At 42.8% G+C, this 19,200-nt stretch overlaps 1 protein-coding gene across 2 annotated transcripts in view; it reads right to left on the minus strand.

The window, feature by feature from the left end:
* Positions 1-1,153: 1,153 nt before the first annotated feature.
* The window catches only part of PBX3 (PBX homeobox 3), a 205,965-nt gene continuing 187,918 nt past the window's right edge, over positions 1,154-19,200 (minus strand). Inside the window, exons 6-9 of one of the 2 annotated variants that reach the window (XM_027616686.1) lie at positions 7,708-7,873; positions 6,335-6,447; positions 5,456-5,545; positions 1,154-2,694 (exon numbers count right to left, since the gene is read on the minus strand). In XM_027616686.1, the coding sequence (XP_027472487.1) occupies positions 2,602-2,694; positions 5,456-5,545; positions 6,335-6,447; positions 7,708-7,873 (462 nt within the window). In that variant the 3' untranslated portion in view covers positions 1,154-2,601. The remainder of the gene's footprint in view (positions 2,695-5,455; positions 5,546-6,334; positions 6,448-7,707; positions 7,874-19,200) is intronic. The other variant, XM_027616687.1, reaches the window with a different exon arrangement.

A 19,200-nucleotide genomic window follows, 5' to 3' on the forward strand; every position in this document is an offset into this window, starting at 1 on the left:
CCCAGAATAAAGCCTCAGGCTCACCTATTTCCTTCAAGGGTTGCTCGTCTGCTCGAGAATCTCCAACAAGCACTGGTATGTACCTCTCAACCATACCAGACTGGCCTGACATAAAAGCTGAGATGCTTCTTAGGAAGTGTGTGTTTCTGGATATCAAAGAAGATGTATTTGTGTGCACACATGTCAGGTTTCCACAGGATATTTTTGCAAAACCACATAGCATAGAGATTGTTTTATGTACAAAGATAAGAAAGGCTGACCCATAAGCTAATTGAATCATGCAAATAACTACTTAGCCACGGGAGAGATTCCTACAGACAGGCTGAGAGCCCACATGAGGGAGGACAGCTTTGGAGGGCAATCTATTTTATAAAGTTTACTCTCACGGTATAACCACCTCAAGATTAATGGGAATGGTGGCCCTAGACCTTGTTTTGCCTGGCTCTACCAACCAAAATAGAGAAAGTTGTATTTATCATAGACAATTTGCTGCAACTGATTAACATTAATCTGATTTCCTGAGTCAATTTCCTTGAGATATAGTAAACAGGCCAACTACCTGCTATCCACTTCTGTTGTATAGATTTAGGTATTCACGACAAAGGTGTATGTAAACATATGGGACTCCTAGCTATTTTAATAAAACAAAAACAATGTATCTCTCCCTAAGCCCTGAAACGAAGTGAAGGTGACAAGACTGGTTATTCTTTCAATAAATGACAAAAGGGTCTTTCCATCTAACAAGTGCCAGAGGCATCATCAGATCAGGAGAGTGTGAGCTCCTGGGGCAGAGAGACCCGGGTTCAAAGTGTGGCCCCTTGTTGTCCCAACTCTGTGACCTTGTGGCATTCGCTTAACTTTCATGAGCTTTACTTTCCTAATGTCTGCCAGCGGGGTAATACCTTCCTTGTGGAGTTCTTAGAACACGGGGATCAAGAGAGGACATGTAGCAACGGTCCAGGAGCTGGCCAGGATCGCGCACAGAGAAAGCAGTCCGTCGGTAGGGACTCTTCCTCCATCACCTGCTTCCCTGTCATTTCCAAGTTCCTCTGTGACGGTCCCACTTTGACACGCCCCGGCCTGCTTCCGGGCAGGCTTTCCTGCGCTGCCTGCCCTGGCGGGTTCCCGTGGTAGCAGAGTTAAGACATTGCAACATTTAATCATGAAAGCAAAAAGTTTATTCATGTTTGAAACTACATAGAGCTACCACGAGGAAGACTTTTTCAATCCAGGGTGTAATCCAGTTAGAAAGGAACACGAAACATTTTTAATACATTAGAATCACCGCCACAAATTATTTTCATGACTCAATCAGTTTCAGAATCGCATACAATACAAAAAGAGAGGAAGGAAAGGGGGCCCCAGCGCACAGGGTGAAATATACAGTACCGAATACTGGACTCTGAATGCATCACAATCGGCGCCGCTTTTTTTTCTTTTTTTCTTTTTTGCATGGATTAGTAACAAGATGAAGAACATTCAAAATGCTTTCTCAGTATTTACAACAGTTCTACTGATCCTGTGTTCATTGAAGACCCAATGTTTCCACTCTCGGTTTTTTAAAAGTTGCAAAGGCAACCCTTATTTTTTTTTCTTTTAAAAGATTACAATGTACATTACATTTTATGAAGGGAAACAAAGAGTTAATTACAAGATGCAAAAAGGTAAGAAAGAGACAAACTACAGCGTGAGTATTGTTCAGAGGTAGTAAGTGAGCACTCTAAGCTACAGAACATGTTGAAATTCTATTGGTTTGTATGAGTTCGCATGAGGTAATAAAGCTGTGTTTTGATTGGTGAGATGTATAAATACTCTTTTGCTACACTATGTACAACACTCCAGAGATCAGGGCCCCTGTGGATGCCCAGAGGACGTAGCAAACCTTGACAAGCCCGTGCAGCACCCAGCGCACACCGTACAACCCCAAATGGATCTCGTGTTCACCTCTATCAGCAGCAAGTATTCTTCATCTCTCAGAACAATCTGGATCCATAATTTAATTACCGAGCAGACTCTGGACTCAGAGAGAGAAAAGATGCTACCAGTCTCTGATCTAATTATAACATAAGAGATCGAAACACAAACGTGACCAGGAAGATTCTTAAACAAACCATCGTTAACAGAGATAGCCAAACAGCTCCTTTATTCCAACCCCATTAGCGATATGAAAGAAAGACAATCAAAGTCTGCGATGGAAATATGCAAGAAATTCAATTTAGGTGAGGTGAATCTTTGCATCTGCTCTAACGATTGAGGTTTAGCATACATTGTACTTTTTACCCTTAAGGCCAAGTAATTGGCAACTGTGAGACCATTAATGTAAAATATTGATAATAAATTATGATAAAATAGCTACAGGACTGTCAACAATGTTAAATCTTGGCCTAATTGGATAAAGTGCTTTTTTAACATTGTGTGTTTTTAAGTATAAATACAAATGATTATGATTCCTTAAAAAACTGATTTACCAAGTTCTCTAATAAGACAAGGTTTTACAGTAAAGCTGTAGATGGTGGGCTACAAAAACGCTTTCCTTTTCCTCCTATTGCTCTGAATGCACTTATCAAGGCATGTCAGCTCAGGGAAAAGTGTTGCCAGAGATTAGTTAGAGGTATCAGAGTGCACGCTTCCTGGGCCTTCTGTAGGCGAAGTCACAGAAGATGGAGTTGTTGCGTCCTGCCAGCCTCCATTAGCCTGAAAGGAGAAACACAGTTCAACGGGTGCACGTCTCCATATTAATTCTACTCCCCAATTTAAAATACCCAGCTGACAACGTGAGAGCAAAGCTACATTAGCAAAATGTATTTTCTAAACCCACTTTGGCAGGAGTTTGAAGCATGTGTTAAAGTGGGATTAAATGCATGTAAAACAAATCCATCCCACCAAGTAAAGTCTTGGCAATAAATCAGCTCGCTGAAGGAGGCCTTCAGTGAGCCTCAAGCTGGCACGCGGCTTGGCCTTTGATTTGCTGTAAAAATAAAGTGACTCAGAAAGAAATCTTTTAAGAAGGGAGCAGTGGAGAAGCTCAATGCGATGCCTCAGCCAGACCTTGGGCTCCACGAAGTATAAACTTCAGCCCGGCTTAATCCTCATTTCCATAGAGAAGAAGCTGCCCACCCTCTATCCACACACGCCTGGCAGCCTGCTACTGTAACCCTTGGAAAATGAAGGCCAGAATTTCCCTCCAAATAGCATCTTCCGGAATGAAAATGCATGAACTGTGGAGAGGCACGCTATTCAAATCTGTACTCCAATTACCGCTAACTGGAGCTCCTATCTGGGATGTTGCCACCGCTCTTCACACGCCGCTGGCCCTTCCTGCCTCAGACCTGCCTCGGCAGTAACAGTGCTCAGAAACAAATTCGCTTTATGTCTCGGCCCATAGAGGCAATTGCTGAAATCAATGTCTGATCAGATTTCTGCTGTGGCAGACAGCTTGTCGCTACATATTTTTATGTCAGTCAAGAAGAGGGAGGTGCTGGGCTTGTGAGTTGGGGAACACTGAGTGGAAGTGACGGGGCGGGCCTTTCTGGAGAGGAGGCGAGGGGGAGCTGGCTGACACCCGGTGCTTGCGGCTCAGACCAGCCTCCTGCTACGCTGTCCCCACAACAGTGTTGGGGTGGGGCGCGAGGTCCCCCTGTCTCCTTCACCTCCATCCGCGACTTCTTCTGTGAATCCATTTAACATGTCTTCTCGGAGGCCTGTGCCCCTAGGGCCGTGGGAACTCCGCCTTGAGTCCCAGCCCGGATACAGCTATTGGGTGAGCTTTGTGCTTGGTGGGCTTGTCCCTTTCTCCCATGGTCACTGTTCTTGGAGAGTGCCCTGTCTTCTGATTGACTGCTCCGTGCTGCCTGGACGGCACCTTTCCTCCCTCTAGGACCAAAAGAAAGGGAGGGGAGGGGGGTGCCAAATGACCCGGCAGAGATGACCAGAGCCGAGCCAAGGGAAAAGGATTTTCCAGGCTTGAGGTGTATCAAATTCTGGCTGGGAGAAAGATAACGCCATGGCGATGCATTTCCAAAGCCTCGGTTGTGCAGGCTGGACGGTGATATGCTCACGTGTGCTAGTGGAGCTCTAAGGCATACTCTTCTCTATCTAAACGGTAAGCTGTTTTTACCCCTCAGGTATGAAAATCTACTTAGAAAAAGAAAAACTCTTACACAGATACAAGTCTAAAGATATTCCATCTGAAGTAAACATCATTCCTCTTTTATCCGAATTTATAAACAACAAATGTACAATATTTTTACCCAGCGTGGCAGCTGGAGGAGAGGTTGTCAGCAAGCATTCTTTTTTTCAAAATAAATTAATCCTTCCTCTGGTGGTTTGAGATTATGCACTGTATTATACAACAGCGCCTTATCAAGCCTCATCAGTGAAGATGGAATTCATGTCTGTAAAATGCTGCAGGCAATCACAGTTTCATATTTTATCATGTTGATAAGGATATCGCACATTCTCTGAAGCATTTCAAAACACTTAAATGAAAAAGGAGAAATGCAACTAAAAGGCTTTTTATATGGTTTGTTGTGGGTTATTATGAGTTATTTATAAACCCCAAAAGAAAGATTTGACATTTCAAATGTAAAAGATTTGAGTATTTAATGGTCCTTTCTTCCCTTTACAATTGAACATCCTCAATCACTTTTTCAATCATTAATATTTACTCTCACAGCAAGCCAAGGCCCTAAAATGGGAGGATTTTGCCCACTTTCCTCCTGACTCCACCACCACGCTTTGGGCAGTTCATTTCCTCCTACGTCTGGAACCCCAGATCCTGTCCACCGCTGCCCTCCCCAGCTCGACCCTGATGACCCGACCCCCCGCTCCACCCGCCCCAGCTCCCTTTCCAGACCTGTGCGTTCTGCCATTGTCCAGCCATGTCAGTGTGGGGTAAAAGTAAAGTTTTGGTGAATTGGTTACACAAGCTAAAATGATTTCCTCCATAATTAAAAAGAAAATTGAGAGGCCACTAAAAGTGCTGAACATGTTTTGCATCCCACATGGACAATGCAGCCAGATTGCTCTTAGGAACAGAATTCTTTGTTTAGTTTGGTCTGTTGATCTGTCTGGGGCCCTCCAAGGTTGTCCCCTTCACTTGGGCTGTGTTTGGGAATGTTTCCTACTGCTTGATTCTAAGATAAATGACCTGCTTTTTACCATCTCCCTGGAACACAGCACAACCAGTAGGAGATGGCATCTTAAAAGGCTGACATTTGAGTCCCTATTACCGACAGCATGCCAGCCACTCTGGGCATCTGTGAGGACTTCTAAGGGCATCTGGGTAACATCAAGTGTTTAGGTTCATAAAATGAAAGTGCAGTAAAAATGCTGCCTTCCCCACCTGCCAACAAGCTGAGAAGCCAAGTCAAATGGCCATTCGTTTATTTATTAGTCACTGTTTACCTGATGCTGTTCCTACAGCTCTTCGAATCTGGTTCCCCAGGGTACTCACATTTAAGTTATGTGGACTGTACAGTGAGTTTCCTCCAAGGCCATCACTGTAGCCTCCCGTCTGATTGATAACATGACGGAGGGTATCCACCTAGAAGTGAGACGAAACAAAATTCATCATCCTAAATCTATTAAAACATCATCATTTACAAAAGGAAACAATTTGAATTATGTGTGCCACAAGGGTTTAGCATCTTCAATGAGACAAATTTATCAATCAAATGTGACTGGCAGAATTTCAACAATTCTTTGCATATTTAAACTCACACATCTTTGTTTTTCATGCCAGCCCAACAGTAACATCTTCATGGCAATGCAAACTTTCCATCTACATGAACAAAATGTGTGTGGCTGTGGGTGAAAACTACTTATAAATATGTATACTGGATCGATCTCTCTCTCTCTCTCTCACACACACACAGACACACACACACATACACACCCCTAAACACATAAACACAAGTAGTTGCTCTCAATTAAGAGGATGAGAAAATATACTTTAAGAACTCAGGTTTTTTTTTAATTCTGACTTTTAAAATTTCATAAATGAAATAGTAATATGTTTTTAAACCATACATACACTAGCACACACAATTTGTTGTTGTTGCTATTGTTATAAAAGTAAGATGCACCCAACCCTCTCCATGAGCTCAAGCCAGAGCCGAATGCATTCACAAAGTTTATCAGGTTTGAATCATCAAAAGTCACTGTTCACTTGACTTCTCATTAAATTAAATGGTGGGGCAGATGGGTCACATTTGGAAGCACCCAGCACAGGTTCTGCATGGATGTGCAGACCACTTCCATGGGGTAAGAGTATGGAGTTTTGAGCCCAAACCCTACCCTGCCAGAAAGGCCCCGGTTGGGGCATTTCTCCTACCTGTGATTGCACATTGGCTCCGACTTGGGACCCTTGGTAAGAATCCCCATTCAGACTCTGCATGTTCATGAACATGTCCCCAGAATTTGGGAGGTTAAAAGAACCAGAAGAACCTGGAAAGGAAAGAGTTAAGTAGCTGAATAACAGAGAGCTACACACATAATCCTCAAAGACCTAGAGGCAGGGAGAGGAGAAAAGGTGCAGAAGGGAAAGGTTGTGTACAACATAAAGCATTTCCAGATCTAAGAAGATGGAGAGTAACTCCAAAGACGTAGGTCCTGTGATTCATTTTGCAGCTAGGAAAGTCCTACCAATGGGGAAGCCCAAATAAGAAACAAAGAGGAGATCAAAGTAAACAGAAAAACACCCAGCAGCTGGCCTGGAGCCACCCCCTGGTCTGCATTTCTCTCTAGGACTTGGTCATTAAATGAGCTCTTCACTGTCATTAACTGCCATGGTGGCAACTCTGTGGGGAATAAACATTTTTCTGAAGCTCTTTCTTAGCCATACCTTCTACCTAACTTTCATCAGTTCGTGTTTCATTAAAAAGAACAGGGAGTGAGGGGTCCCGGGCAAGGGAGGCGATGGGGGAGAGCTGGGGAGGGGAGAAAGACAACAAAACAAAGAAACAAAAATCCCTCACTTTCTGAACTTCTAAAGATCTATGTAAAAGATCCCCTTAGAAAGTGCCTTGAATTGCTTCCTGAGTCCATGTGCCTGGACTAGCTGCACATCGTTCACGGTTACTCAAGGTCCCTGTCATTTTAGATGTTTAGTTCCTAACTCCATCACAAATGTCGCATAAAATGTGGCCCAAATGCACCACAGTATTGCAGATACTGCACCCACGTGTTAGGTACCACACCCCTCACGGCTAACCACCTACCGAGTCCGCACAGGCGCTAAAGAAATGCCAAGAAGGACAGCAGACTGGAGTCTACAGCCACATTAGGTAGAAAGCACTGCTGTACCCCAGCTTTCTAGCTTCATTACGCACAGCAACAGGTCACCTTCCCACTTCTGCTATTTCCTTCATTCTTTGACAGACTACTATGGACCTTAAAATGATAGCTGGAACAATATAGTTAAAGTAATTATTAGTGATAGCGCTTGGCATACTTGCTGAATTAACAACCACTATGAAGTGTAAATAAAGGCTCCTGAATCTACAGGTAGTGAGTAGCACTCATTATGAAGAGTGGGTTTACGGACTCTGGCCATCCAGGCCCTGGAATAAGCCCTCGTTTTAATATAAATCTTCCTTTATAACTCCACTGGGTTCTCAGTCTGGCTCCTGCGTCCTGGCCTGTGGGACCGGGTTTTGTGGCACAAGGCTGCCTGAGCCGAGCAGGGAGCGAGTGGCCAGTACGCACCAGAATTTGGCGTGGTGGGCGAATTGGTCTGGTTGTTCTGCACTGCGGCGGCTACCGCATGCGCGGCCGTCACGGCTGTCTTTGCGGCATAGAGGTTGGCTTCTTCCTGAAACTTGCCAATATTCTTCTTGTACCTGATTCGTTTGTTGCCAAACCAGTTGGATACCTACAAATCACAGGGACATGAGTGAAGGGGAAGAGAGGTCAAAGGGGGAAAAAGAGTCAACCTTCCAATAGTAACTGTGGGACACCAAGGGGGCACCTTGGGAGACACTCAGTTCTTAGCTTGCAATCACATCCTGCGGATCACACATCATGGTTTTCGGGGTTCGCTTTTGCTTTTTGCAAACCTTGGCACTCAGAATAACACCACTTTTTGCAGTTAGTCACAGTAACACTAAAAAGGATGGGAGTTCATAAAAAGTATATACTGGTTGGTATATACCAATATATAGGTGATCAGTCCCCCTAAAAGTAGCTGAAAAACTAAAGGGAACATTTGTTAAGTTAGATAAATAATAAGTTTTTGTGAAGGAATGACTTCTTTTTTGGGTCTGGAACGATTTTGGCAGTTGGACAGTAGAATCATGTTTGGTCTGCTGAAAAGAGTAACATCAATTAATAATGGATGAATGATCCCTTTGTCCTCTGTCTTAGAAGGTTCTGTGTGTCTGCCAAGATGGCTGCTCACGCCCTGCCAGTTACCACACGAGAAGGTCACAACTTGAAATTCAAGGAATTCCAATAAGGCCAAATGCAAATATAGGGGAGCAGCTCTGATTTCATCAGGTGGAATATACTTATGTCTTTTACACACTACTTATGATGTCAGCCCGTGCAAATGGAAGAGATTTCTAAAGAAGAACCTGGCAACAGGAAGAGTTCATCACATTTCACTGACAGCAAAACTTCAGCCCAAGACTCATTGCTCATAGTTACATGATGTGTTCAGGCACCTGTAGCTGAGCTATATAAAGAAACGAAAACCTACACAGCAGGTTATAAAAAGGTACCCACCTGCTATATAAAAGGCTCTGACCTCCCTTTTGTTAAAGTAACAGTTTAAAAATTCTCTTCAATAATTTCTTAAATAATCTGTCAAAGGGGCATGTTGCTGTGGTATCAGGCTGGGTGGGTCACTGTTCTATTCTGAACAGCTATTCAGAGGCCCAGAGGAACAATAAGGAGTCGTATGAGCCCCCCAACCCAGTTTACACCAGCGGGCACGCTTACTGACCTTCTCTGCCAAGAGTTTAATTGCTTTGGAAATAGAACTCTCGTTCTTCAACTTTGGCACTCATCCTTCCAGAAGAAGCCAGAGAACCCTGGCAAGGAAGCCAAGTGAGGAAGACAATGTTGGCCTTGCCACTGCCCACATGCTGTCTCATACTGGGGAATCACTGTATGCACGCATATACATATGCAGGCACGTTCACTAGGATCCATGCAGCAACCATGAGCATAGGTTCATCAGACAGAAACAAGCCAAAACTCATCAGGAAGTAAATACGCTAGAGATCAGGACTTTCCAGCTGTTTCTGTTCCTCTATTATTCCCCCACCCCACCCACTACGGACTGTATATATCACTTCCTTTCTTCATATCAAATAGTAGTGGTTATAATAACTATCACTCAATGACTATCTCCTATGTGTCAAGCATTACACAAAGCCCTTTGCATACCTTTTCTCATTTAATCTTAATCTCAAGGGCTAGGTGGCTGACTGAGGTGGTTATACAGGCATAACACCTGTCCCAAATCCAATGGCCTCTTCTCTTTCCTTCTCTGATGTTTCAGCAGTGTCTGATACGCCAGGGTGTGTGTGTGTGTGAGTGAGTGTTCTCTAAAACTCAGCTCTTGGCCCTCTTCTCTCTTCTCCTTGAGCAATCTTATCCATATTAATGATTTCAGTCATTGTCTCGGTGTGGATGGCTCCCAGATTTCCATCTCTAGCTCTAACTTGTATGAAGAATTTCAGTTCTTGATTTTAAAGATATTAACATATAAATGTTTTGCCACAACCTCCAACTCAATAGGTCTAAAATGGCATTCATGTGTCCTCTACACCTGCACCTCCTTCTGTTTTCTCTTTGTGTTCATAGCATCTCCACCTCTAGAGACGTGGTACTTCCTACCTTACAAAGACCCCGATTCCACCGTTGGATGATTCTAACGGATATTCAGTTCGATCTGGTTCCCTCTCGTTTCTAATCATTGGTCTTAGTTCCAACACCTAGATGGTGATAATATGAGGGTCTCAAACAGCCCCGAGGGACTGAACCCCACTAGGCCACTGGCCTTCTTTGCCTTCCCTTCGAGCCCCATATGCTTGGGGCAAGAGCACATGAGCATCGAGTAGGATGTGGCAGTGGGAGGAAGAGCTATGGGAGTATACAGGTGAGGAGGCAATGAAGACTGGAACCAGGCAAAGCAGTAGTTATGGAGAGGGCAGCTATCATGCGGGAGGCATTGGCGGAATCTGCCACGGACCAGCTATACAGGTCGGGGGAGAGGGAGAAGCCAGAGATGATGCTGATGTGGGACCCAGGCCTCCAAGAACATGGAGACAGATGTTCTGGGAGGGATTTCTGCACCAGGAGAAGTCAGCCTCAGTGACTGTTAGGATCCATTCCCATACCAAAATTATAGGACTCTAAAAACAAAAGTTCTGACTCAAGACTGAAAAAGGACCATAAAGGATCCTTTCTGATTATGCTGGTTAAAGCACGTTCTCTCAGACCCTACCTCATGTTTCACAAGCACATTCTGAGCTCAGGAGACAGACCCAGAGAGCTGGTTCTCAAAAAGCTCCCTCAATATACATCACTCTAGTTTGTCTGAATAAGACTGGCAGGCCTTTGAAAGAGTTAAATATTGAATATATCTACAGTGCAAAGGGAGATATTCCTGGTTGAGTGGGAATTTGGCATTTCTTAAGTATAATTAATGAAAATTCCCCAACTCTGAATTTAGCAACAAAGGCCCATCTTCGAATTCTCCTCTTCTAAACAATTCTCTGTTGGATTCCGTACTTTGTAGTTAATATTACCTTGACAATCAGAGAAGCTATAATACATTAATGAAACCTAGCCTGGAAAATCAGATTACAGCTTTATTAACAGTTTCATAATTGAGGAATCTCTGTACCACTGAAGGGCCTCATCTCTAGATATGCAAGAATCCTGTGTTTATGCATACCCCTGGACCAATCAAACAACAGTCATCACTAATAAAGGTTTATTTAATTCTCACAGTAAAATTTTAATATCACCAGCAGCCTGGGGAAGCTTTAGCAAGTGGATTTGCTTGACATCAGATCGTTTCTGTTCTGCTAGTCCCAATACTTCTTAATCTTTAATATCAAGGCAATTAAAATTAATGGCCACTCATCCGAAGCTACTGTGGACAGTGTTTCCTTGACACCAATTGTTTGATGGGATTACCTAGAGGTTAAACTAACAAGCAAGGTTTAATTGGAAGCAATGAAAGAAGCAGTGATCATACGTTATGTTTAACCTGCATAACCACATCTAAATGAATATCTAAAAATGTTAAACTATTTCTCAAATTAAAATATGCACGTCACATTCTGAGATCACAGATTTGGGCATTGCAGCAATCAGCTATTAAGACCACGCCACTGCAGCTAAGATCAGTGTAATTAATGTATGAATCGACACCCAAGTTCAGGAATTTCTGTCACCTTTTAAAAACAGATGGGGACAATTAGTTCCAAGCGAATCTCCACCCTCACCCTGTAGGAAGCACCAAAAGCTACGGATCACACATGTCCCTCCTACACGGTTCTCACCCTGGAGCCAGGCCATACACACGGGACAGTAAGCAGAGCTGAGCCTGCTCCATCTCTGAACTGGAATGATCTGTGTTGGTCCCAGAATAGAAACACAGGCAAGAAACTGGTGGAGAGAAAGGGAATACACTGTCCTGTGCTTCTCTTTTGAGCCACGAATCAAGGATTCATGACTCTGGACTGTGCAGAGGCGAAGGGTCTGACAAGATTTTAAGATCAGTTAAAAATGAGAAAAAAAAGAGAAAATAAGAATAAAAGTACACTCCTTCTTCTACTCATGGTCACTGCTATCAGCTCCCAGACTGTGAGCTTTTGGCCACTGGGAAAATGAGTAGTGAACATTCTGCAGGCTGCTGATTTTCTGGGGCCCTTCTGCAAGGCCAAGAAGCGGCCAGAAAAGCTTCTGGTCTCACCCGTTTGCTAGAGCCAGGCATTTTCCTAACTCAATCCAGCAGCAGACTGCCAATCGCTTTTAAAAAGTTAAATGTTTTTATATGTGGAATCTAAAAAAAGACAAACTCATCGAATTGTTGGGTATGTTGATGATTTGGCCCATGGTAATTATCTGATGACTATTACCTATTACTATCACCCATGTTACATCAACCAAGGAACAAGAGATCCAGACTATGCAAGTTGCTCAAAATCGGATAGCAAAGTGTGACAGATCCAGGTTTCAACACCAGGTTTCAACATCCAGTTTTTCCTTTTTTATAACAATCAGGATGTTTACTGAGTATCTGGTATGGTCAGTACTGTACTATGTGCCATGAGGAGAGAAAAGAACAAATAAACATGTACCTCTACCTGCCTAGAATTTGCAATCTGATTAAACAACAATGCTAGACGCGCAAAACAATTCACAGAAATCGCAGGACGGTGGTGATCGCACACCCAGATGCACAGTACAGATGCCACGTGTGGCAGGGATCTGGAGGAAGAGGAGTGCCAGCAGGTCCGGGAAGTCAGAGGAGACTTCTGAGGGAAGGTGGAGCCTTAACGGGACTCAGCTTCAATTCAGCTCAACAGTGTTTTTATTGAGACTGCATACTTCAGAAGCACAAACCTCTAGAAGCTCTGTTGACGTGAACAAGCCAAAACCCTCAGCCGCTACCTCCCTCTTCCTGCTCTGTCACTTAACTCCCTTTTCCCCTCTCAATCTCTAAACCCCACCGTTGTAGTGAGACAGGAAGGAGAAACCATTCTAAAGAAAAAGAGGAACGGAGATCCAAGGAATGTTTCTGAAAGATGGGACTTCGGAGTGGAGGACTAACCAGAGAGGACCATTCCCACCGGGGAGCACGAGGGCACAGCGAGGGGCAGGGTTAGGCATGGGTACCAGAGGGTGTGTGTGTGTGAAGGCACCCGAAGGAGTAGCAGACTCTGGGCTCTGGCTACGGACCAGGACCAGGACAAGGGAGAGCATTCTAGGAAAGGGAAAGCCTAAAGAGGCTCCCTGCAGGCCACCTCACACCGCCCTTCGGCAAGGCCTCACTAAGTGGAAGAGAAGCGGAGGAAGACGAAGGCTGAGCCTTAGATTTCTAGAAAGTGCAGTGGGGAATGGGTTCAGGTGAGGACACCTGAGGCCAGGCAAGGCAGCCTTCCCAGTCAGGTACCTGTCCTGTGTCAGTGGGTAGCACACTTTTTGCTGGAATACTCCCTAAAGAAATTTTGAATAATCAGGTACCCGCTCACACACATTTTGTCCTTTGCACATTTCTGAAGTTGGCATCAACTTTTTTTCATTATAAGTTTATACAGCTGTAAGCAATGTTATTTCAGTATGTCATAAATGTTGACACTTTAAAATAAAACTGTAACACTATTCTTTAAAATGTATCCAACCAAATTTAAATAGCAAAGCAATTTGATACCCACTATCCATTTTAAAAAATACATAAACTTGCTTTTCTTTAACAGTCAAAAATTTGCATTCCCTTTTGTTCTTAGAAGTGTATTTCCATTACATTTCCCTTCCATATTCTCCTAATACAAAATACTTTTATGCTCTACAAAAAAATATATGGAAATTGAAAATTTAAACTGTTTTTATTTCCTATAATTATAAGGCTCTACATATTTAATATCTCTTTCTGGATTAAGCTACCATTACAATTAGTCTAAAATTGGTCAAAGCAATAAAAAGACTTATTCCAATAAATAAAAGTACCTGTTTGGACCATCAAAAGTAAAATTTTTTTTTTTTTTTTTGATCACACATGCATTTCTTTTTTTTTTTTTTAGATTTTATTTATTTATTTGACAGAGAGAGACACAGAGAGAGAAGGAACGCAAGCAGGCGGAGTGGGAGAGGGAGAAGCAGGCTTCCCACCGAGCAGGGAGCCCGATGCGGGGCTCGATCCCAGGACCCCGGGATCATGACCTGAGCCGAAGGCAGGGTTAAGCCGAAGGCTTAACGACTGAGCCACCCGGGCGCCCCACACACATGCACTTCTTAATGAGGGGTGCAGGGTTATAAAGTGCTAATTGAAGGCGGTTTGGTTATCACCAGTATTTTATACAATTCCTTGGTGGGGACCAGAGAGGGTCTCACACTTCGGGCAATGGGCCATCATATAGGATGGGAGATTTCCTTTCATAAAGTGGAAAAGTGGCAAGTGATAAAGTGGAGGAGGGAAAAACCCCACACAATGCTTCCACCGCAGCAGCTTTCTGAGGCTCATGGATTTTAAAAAAGAGTATATACATATTTAAGGCAAGTTGGCCAGTGAAAATCTTAGAACCACCATGTCCTACTAACCTCTGGAAGATCTTCAGCTACTTTGTGGACCTAGTTCGAGACTGCTGCCTTAAGTGAACAGGCTAACTCTGGTTTCATTTTAACTTTTTTGTGTGAGTACAGTGCGGGAGCCCCTCTGATGGGGTGTGCCTATTAAAGACCTCTGGCTATAAAAAAGGGGCTTATTCGAAATAAGTCAATCAGAAAAAGACAAGTATCATATGATCTCACTGATATGAGGAATTTGAGAAACAAGACAAAGGATCGTAGGGGAAGGGAGGGAAAAATGAAACAAGATGAAACCAGAGAGGGAGACAAACCATAAGAGACTCTTTATCTCAGGAAACAAACTGAGGGTTGCTGGGGTGGTGGGGGGTGGGAGGGGTGGGGTGGCTGGGTGATGGACACTGGGGAGGGTATGTACTATGGTGAGCGCTGTGAATTGTGTAAGACTGATGAGTCACAGACCCGTATCCCCGAAACAAATAATACATTATATGTTAATAAGAAAAAAATAATAATAAATAAAAAAAATGGGGCTTATTCAGGCAACCACTTCTATGTGTCACCATGACCTTTTGGAGCTAGACAAAAATGAATTTGTCAGCTTCAGGAAATCAAAAACATTCTGATTAAAGAAGGAAACCTAAGGCGATACAGTTTCCTTAATATTTAGCATAACCTTTCTGGAGAGTAAGCCAACAAATATGCACAGATCCTTTGAATCAGCATTACTAAGAAGTTACCTTGAGGAAATAGAGATATATGTGCAAAGAGATTCACTAGAGTCCTACTTGTACTAGAAAAAAAAAGTAGATTTATAACACATCTGTATAATGGGATATGATCATTGATTAAAAATGTTGAGGAAGAATATTTATTGACATGGGGAAATATTCACAATATATTATAAAGAGGAGCAAAGGGCATTTTTTTCTTTCATACAGAATGAGATTTTGGAGGGTAAAAATATTCATACATGCACAAATGCACACATATACACACACGCATGTACACAGGAAAAAAGTATTAGGATGCACATACCAATCAATATGTGATTATCTTTTAGAGTGGATTTATAGGTAATTTCTATGTGTTTTTCTGTATGTTTTCAAATAATATCCAAATTGATTTCAGATAAGCAGGTATTGTTTTTTTTTTAATTAGAAAAATGTACTTTACAAAGAAAAAAGGAACCAATCTGCCTCTTAAAAATATTGGTTAGAAGTCATTTAACAATCTCTCAGAGTGTACCAGGCCCTGTGCTGGCTCACACAACCACAGGAATCAACAGTCCCATTCCTGTATTCTATCAGGAGGATAAGCTTGGCAGGTCCAAGAATTCTTGAAATAATTAAAATCAGATGCTTTGTAAGTCTCAAGCCATTAAAATTTCCCAGACTGCTTTGAAAACTCCATGTTCAAATTATAAAGCTAAACCACCTACAATGTCTCTACAGTCACTGCAAACCAGTTTATTAATTAGTTAGCATTAATTGTATCTTACATTTCACATTCTATCTCTACATTTATCATTTTTTTAATGTTTTATTTATTTATTCATGACAGTCAGAGAGAGAGAGAGAGTGAGAGAGAGGCAGAGGGAGAAGCAGGCTCCCCACCTAGCAGAGAATCCGATATGGGACTTGATCCCAGGACCCTGGGATTATGACCTGAGCCAAAGGCAGACGCCTAACCATCTGAGCCACCCAGGCGCCCCTCTACATTTATCATTTTAACAACAATGTTAAATAAAAGAGAAAAATTATTATGTAAAGACTTATTCTTCAAGAAGCAGAAGTGCAGAACTTTAGAGTCCATCCTTAGTTTTGCTTCCTTGCATAAAATACATTAGGGAGAAGATCAGCGTTTGTTTGGAAAAGAAGCAGCTACACTAAAACATCATTACTGAGATTAGGAAACTGAAAATTTATGAAGCACAAATCTTAGAAAAATTTGCCATTGTGTTTCCCCTGTTTACTTGTGATGCATACTTTATGTACTGTGCCTAATTAAATGCAACAGATTATGAAATGTTGAAATGCCAAGTTGTGTATAATGGAACATGTAGCATATTTACATGGTAAACAATTTTACCTCTAATAAATAGTTTTTCCCTAATCAATACGTTTTCATCCCCATTATGTGATTCAATTTGAAATGAGGGATGGAAGCCAGACACTGTTCAATTTTTAAAGTTAATGGTGTTAATAAGCTAAATCTCATTCCACTCCTCTCCTTCCCAAGGGTACACATTTAGTCGAGTTTATATAAGGACAGAAAGGCTGGACTCACCGTAGAAAACCGTATGTGTGCATTCCCTTGAGAACCCAGAGGGCAGCTGGAGCGAGGGCCTGACAGCCAGACAGACCTGTGTGTGAATCCCAGCTCTGTGATTTCCTAGCTATGCGACCCTTCATTGTGCCATCTAAGGTTTTCCTTTCCTGGTCTGCAAGATGGGATAACCACACCTACTCCTAAGGGGGCTGTCATGAAAATTAAATGAGAAAATGTGTTAAAATGCCCAGGACTGTGCCTGGGTTGTACGAGGCACCCTCCAAAATGTTACTTTTCCCTTTTCTTTAACAAGCCACAACAAACCCTCTGCCAGCTTTGCTTGCTTCCTTTAGTCACTAAGCTCAAGGTGCCCTTCTCCCAGGAGCACTGGATTCTGGGAGAGCCAGTCCATGCCTCTAGTGCTGGGGGGTTGGAGGGGACCTGGCAATAGGGAAGAGGCAGCAGTGAGAGAAGGGAAAAGGGGGTGCCCCCCCCCCCCCCGCATAACGCAGCATCATAAACTTCCTACTAGAGGTGGGTAACACCCAGACTGACAGCTACTGTCTGCCACAGACCTCTGGGCCAAGGTCACGCACAAAGAGCTGACAGCACTACCTGAGCCTCCTCGTCCCTCCTCACTCCTGTCCCAACATAACCACATGCAAGACAATGCACTGGACCTAGAATTTGTAGGAAACCTGGGTTTGGTTCCTCCTTGTACCTGTATTAGTAACAGCGGCCATTATGGAGAGCTCATTGTTACATGCATTAGCTCATTTAGCCCCCTCAAAGACCCAGTTTACAGACTTAAAAACTGAGGTAAGAAAGTTTACGTAACTTGCCTGAGGTCACCCAATCTTTCTTGTCCTTTTTCCACTATGCCTTATCTACTAAGACCTGTCTTTTCTTAGTACTCTGCAGAAATTGTTCATGCAATTTTATTTCTTTTCCATTGTATTAAGTGGCTAGGGCCACAAGAGTAATATTGTGCTTTGTGAGTGCAAAGTATTCTGGCTCCTGTAGGGTGAAAATGTGGGCTAGCCCACTATTCTGAACCATTATGTTTTCTTTTTAGAAGGTAAGTTCCAAATTCCTAACAACTGACTTGAAAACCAACTTTTGAAACACAACCCACTTCTAATGGGAGAAGTGGACACACAGAAATTCAGTTTCTATAGTATTTGAAATTATTTAAAACAGAGTCACTTGTCAAGTACTGTATTTTTTTTTTTTTATTTGAGGCTGTGAAAAATTTTATTGCCATAATGTACTGACACCCTTACAGTTTGGCTTTGCCCTTTCTACTCTATGCGTGATAGACTGATAACTGCTTATGACATTCACAAAGAGGCTCATCTGCAAAAGTATATAAAACATCAGCCTCGCGGCCACAGTACACAAAAAACAAATGACACCGTTCATCTCCCTAAAACACGTGCTTCGGGGTGGTTCTAAATTACCACAGATGACATTTTCAGCTAAAGACTTTTTTCTTTAAAATTACTTCTCTCATTAAAAAAAAAAAAAGTGTTAGGTGTGCAGCTGAATAGATTCCACGGAAAGCCTGGCAGATTTTTTTTTTTTTAAAAGATTTTATTTATTTGACAGAGAGAGAAACAGCGAGAGAAGGAACACAAGCAGGGGGAGTGAGAGAGGGAGAAGCAGGCTCCCCGCCGAGCAGGGAGCTCAATGCGGGGCTCGATCCCAGGACCCTGGGATCATGACGCAAGCAGAAGGCAGACGCTTAACAACCGAGCCACCCAGGCGCCCCAGCCTGGCAGATTTTGAAACAATGACGTACTAACTGTGGAGTGCCTCCCACCAGCTGCACGGAAAGGTGGAGCCACCTCCCAGGCAACACATCATTGGCATCCCCAAATTAAGACTCAAGAATGCTTTTTAAACAACAGTGAATTAGATATTTTGTCCAGGTAAGTTTCATGTAACAGAAAACATCAAAATGTATTCAGTGTCCTATGTGAAGAAGCCCTACAGCCAAGCCTTTTATTTCATGGAAACCCTAATTTATTCAACCACCACTCCCGACTACATACACACCCCAGTTCTCTTTGCTTTTTAAAAATCCAGAAGATTTCATTGAATTTATTTAAAATGGTAATACCTATCCTCAAAAACCTTTCAACATACATAATTATTTCTCACTGAAAATGAATCGCATGCACTTTTAGAATAAAGAATACACCAAGGGTAGGTCTACTCAGAGACTAAGAATTTAGACACAACCCCACTCGCCACTCACCCACAACCACGGCGCCTTTCCGGCTCTCTCCATTACGGAGCCTGTGAAAAACTAAGGGCTGGAGGCTGCTAGCACACTAGTTTGCCAAAGGCCAGAGCCTCTTTCCCCCTTCTTCTAGAACCTTGACAAGGCTTTGTAGGCACCACATATCCAGCAGGAAAACTCTGGTGAATGGGTGACAAATTAGCATCTATTGAGCACTCATGATATACCAGGCCCTATACTAGACATTCTACATATATGATCTCATTTAGCCCTCAAACTCTGAAGAGATTATCACCATCCTACTTTTACAGGTTGAAAAAAAATCAGTTCAGGTTAAATAATTTGCTCAAGGTCACAGTGCAACTTAATAGTGGTGGAGTGGTCTGAGTGACTTCTCTCCACCTTCCTATACTGAATGT

The sequence above is a fragment of the Zalophus californianus genome, chromosome 13, assembly GCF_009762305.2.
Source record: "Zalophus californianus isolate mZalCal1 chromosome 13, mZalCal1.pri.v2, whole genome shotgun sequence".
In the NCBI taxonomy this organism is placed as follows: Eukaryota; Metazoa; Chordata; class Mammalia; order Carnivora; family Otariidae; genus Zalophus; species Zalophus californianus.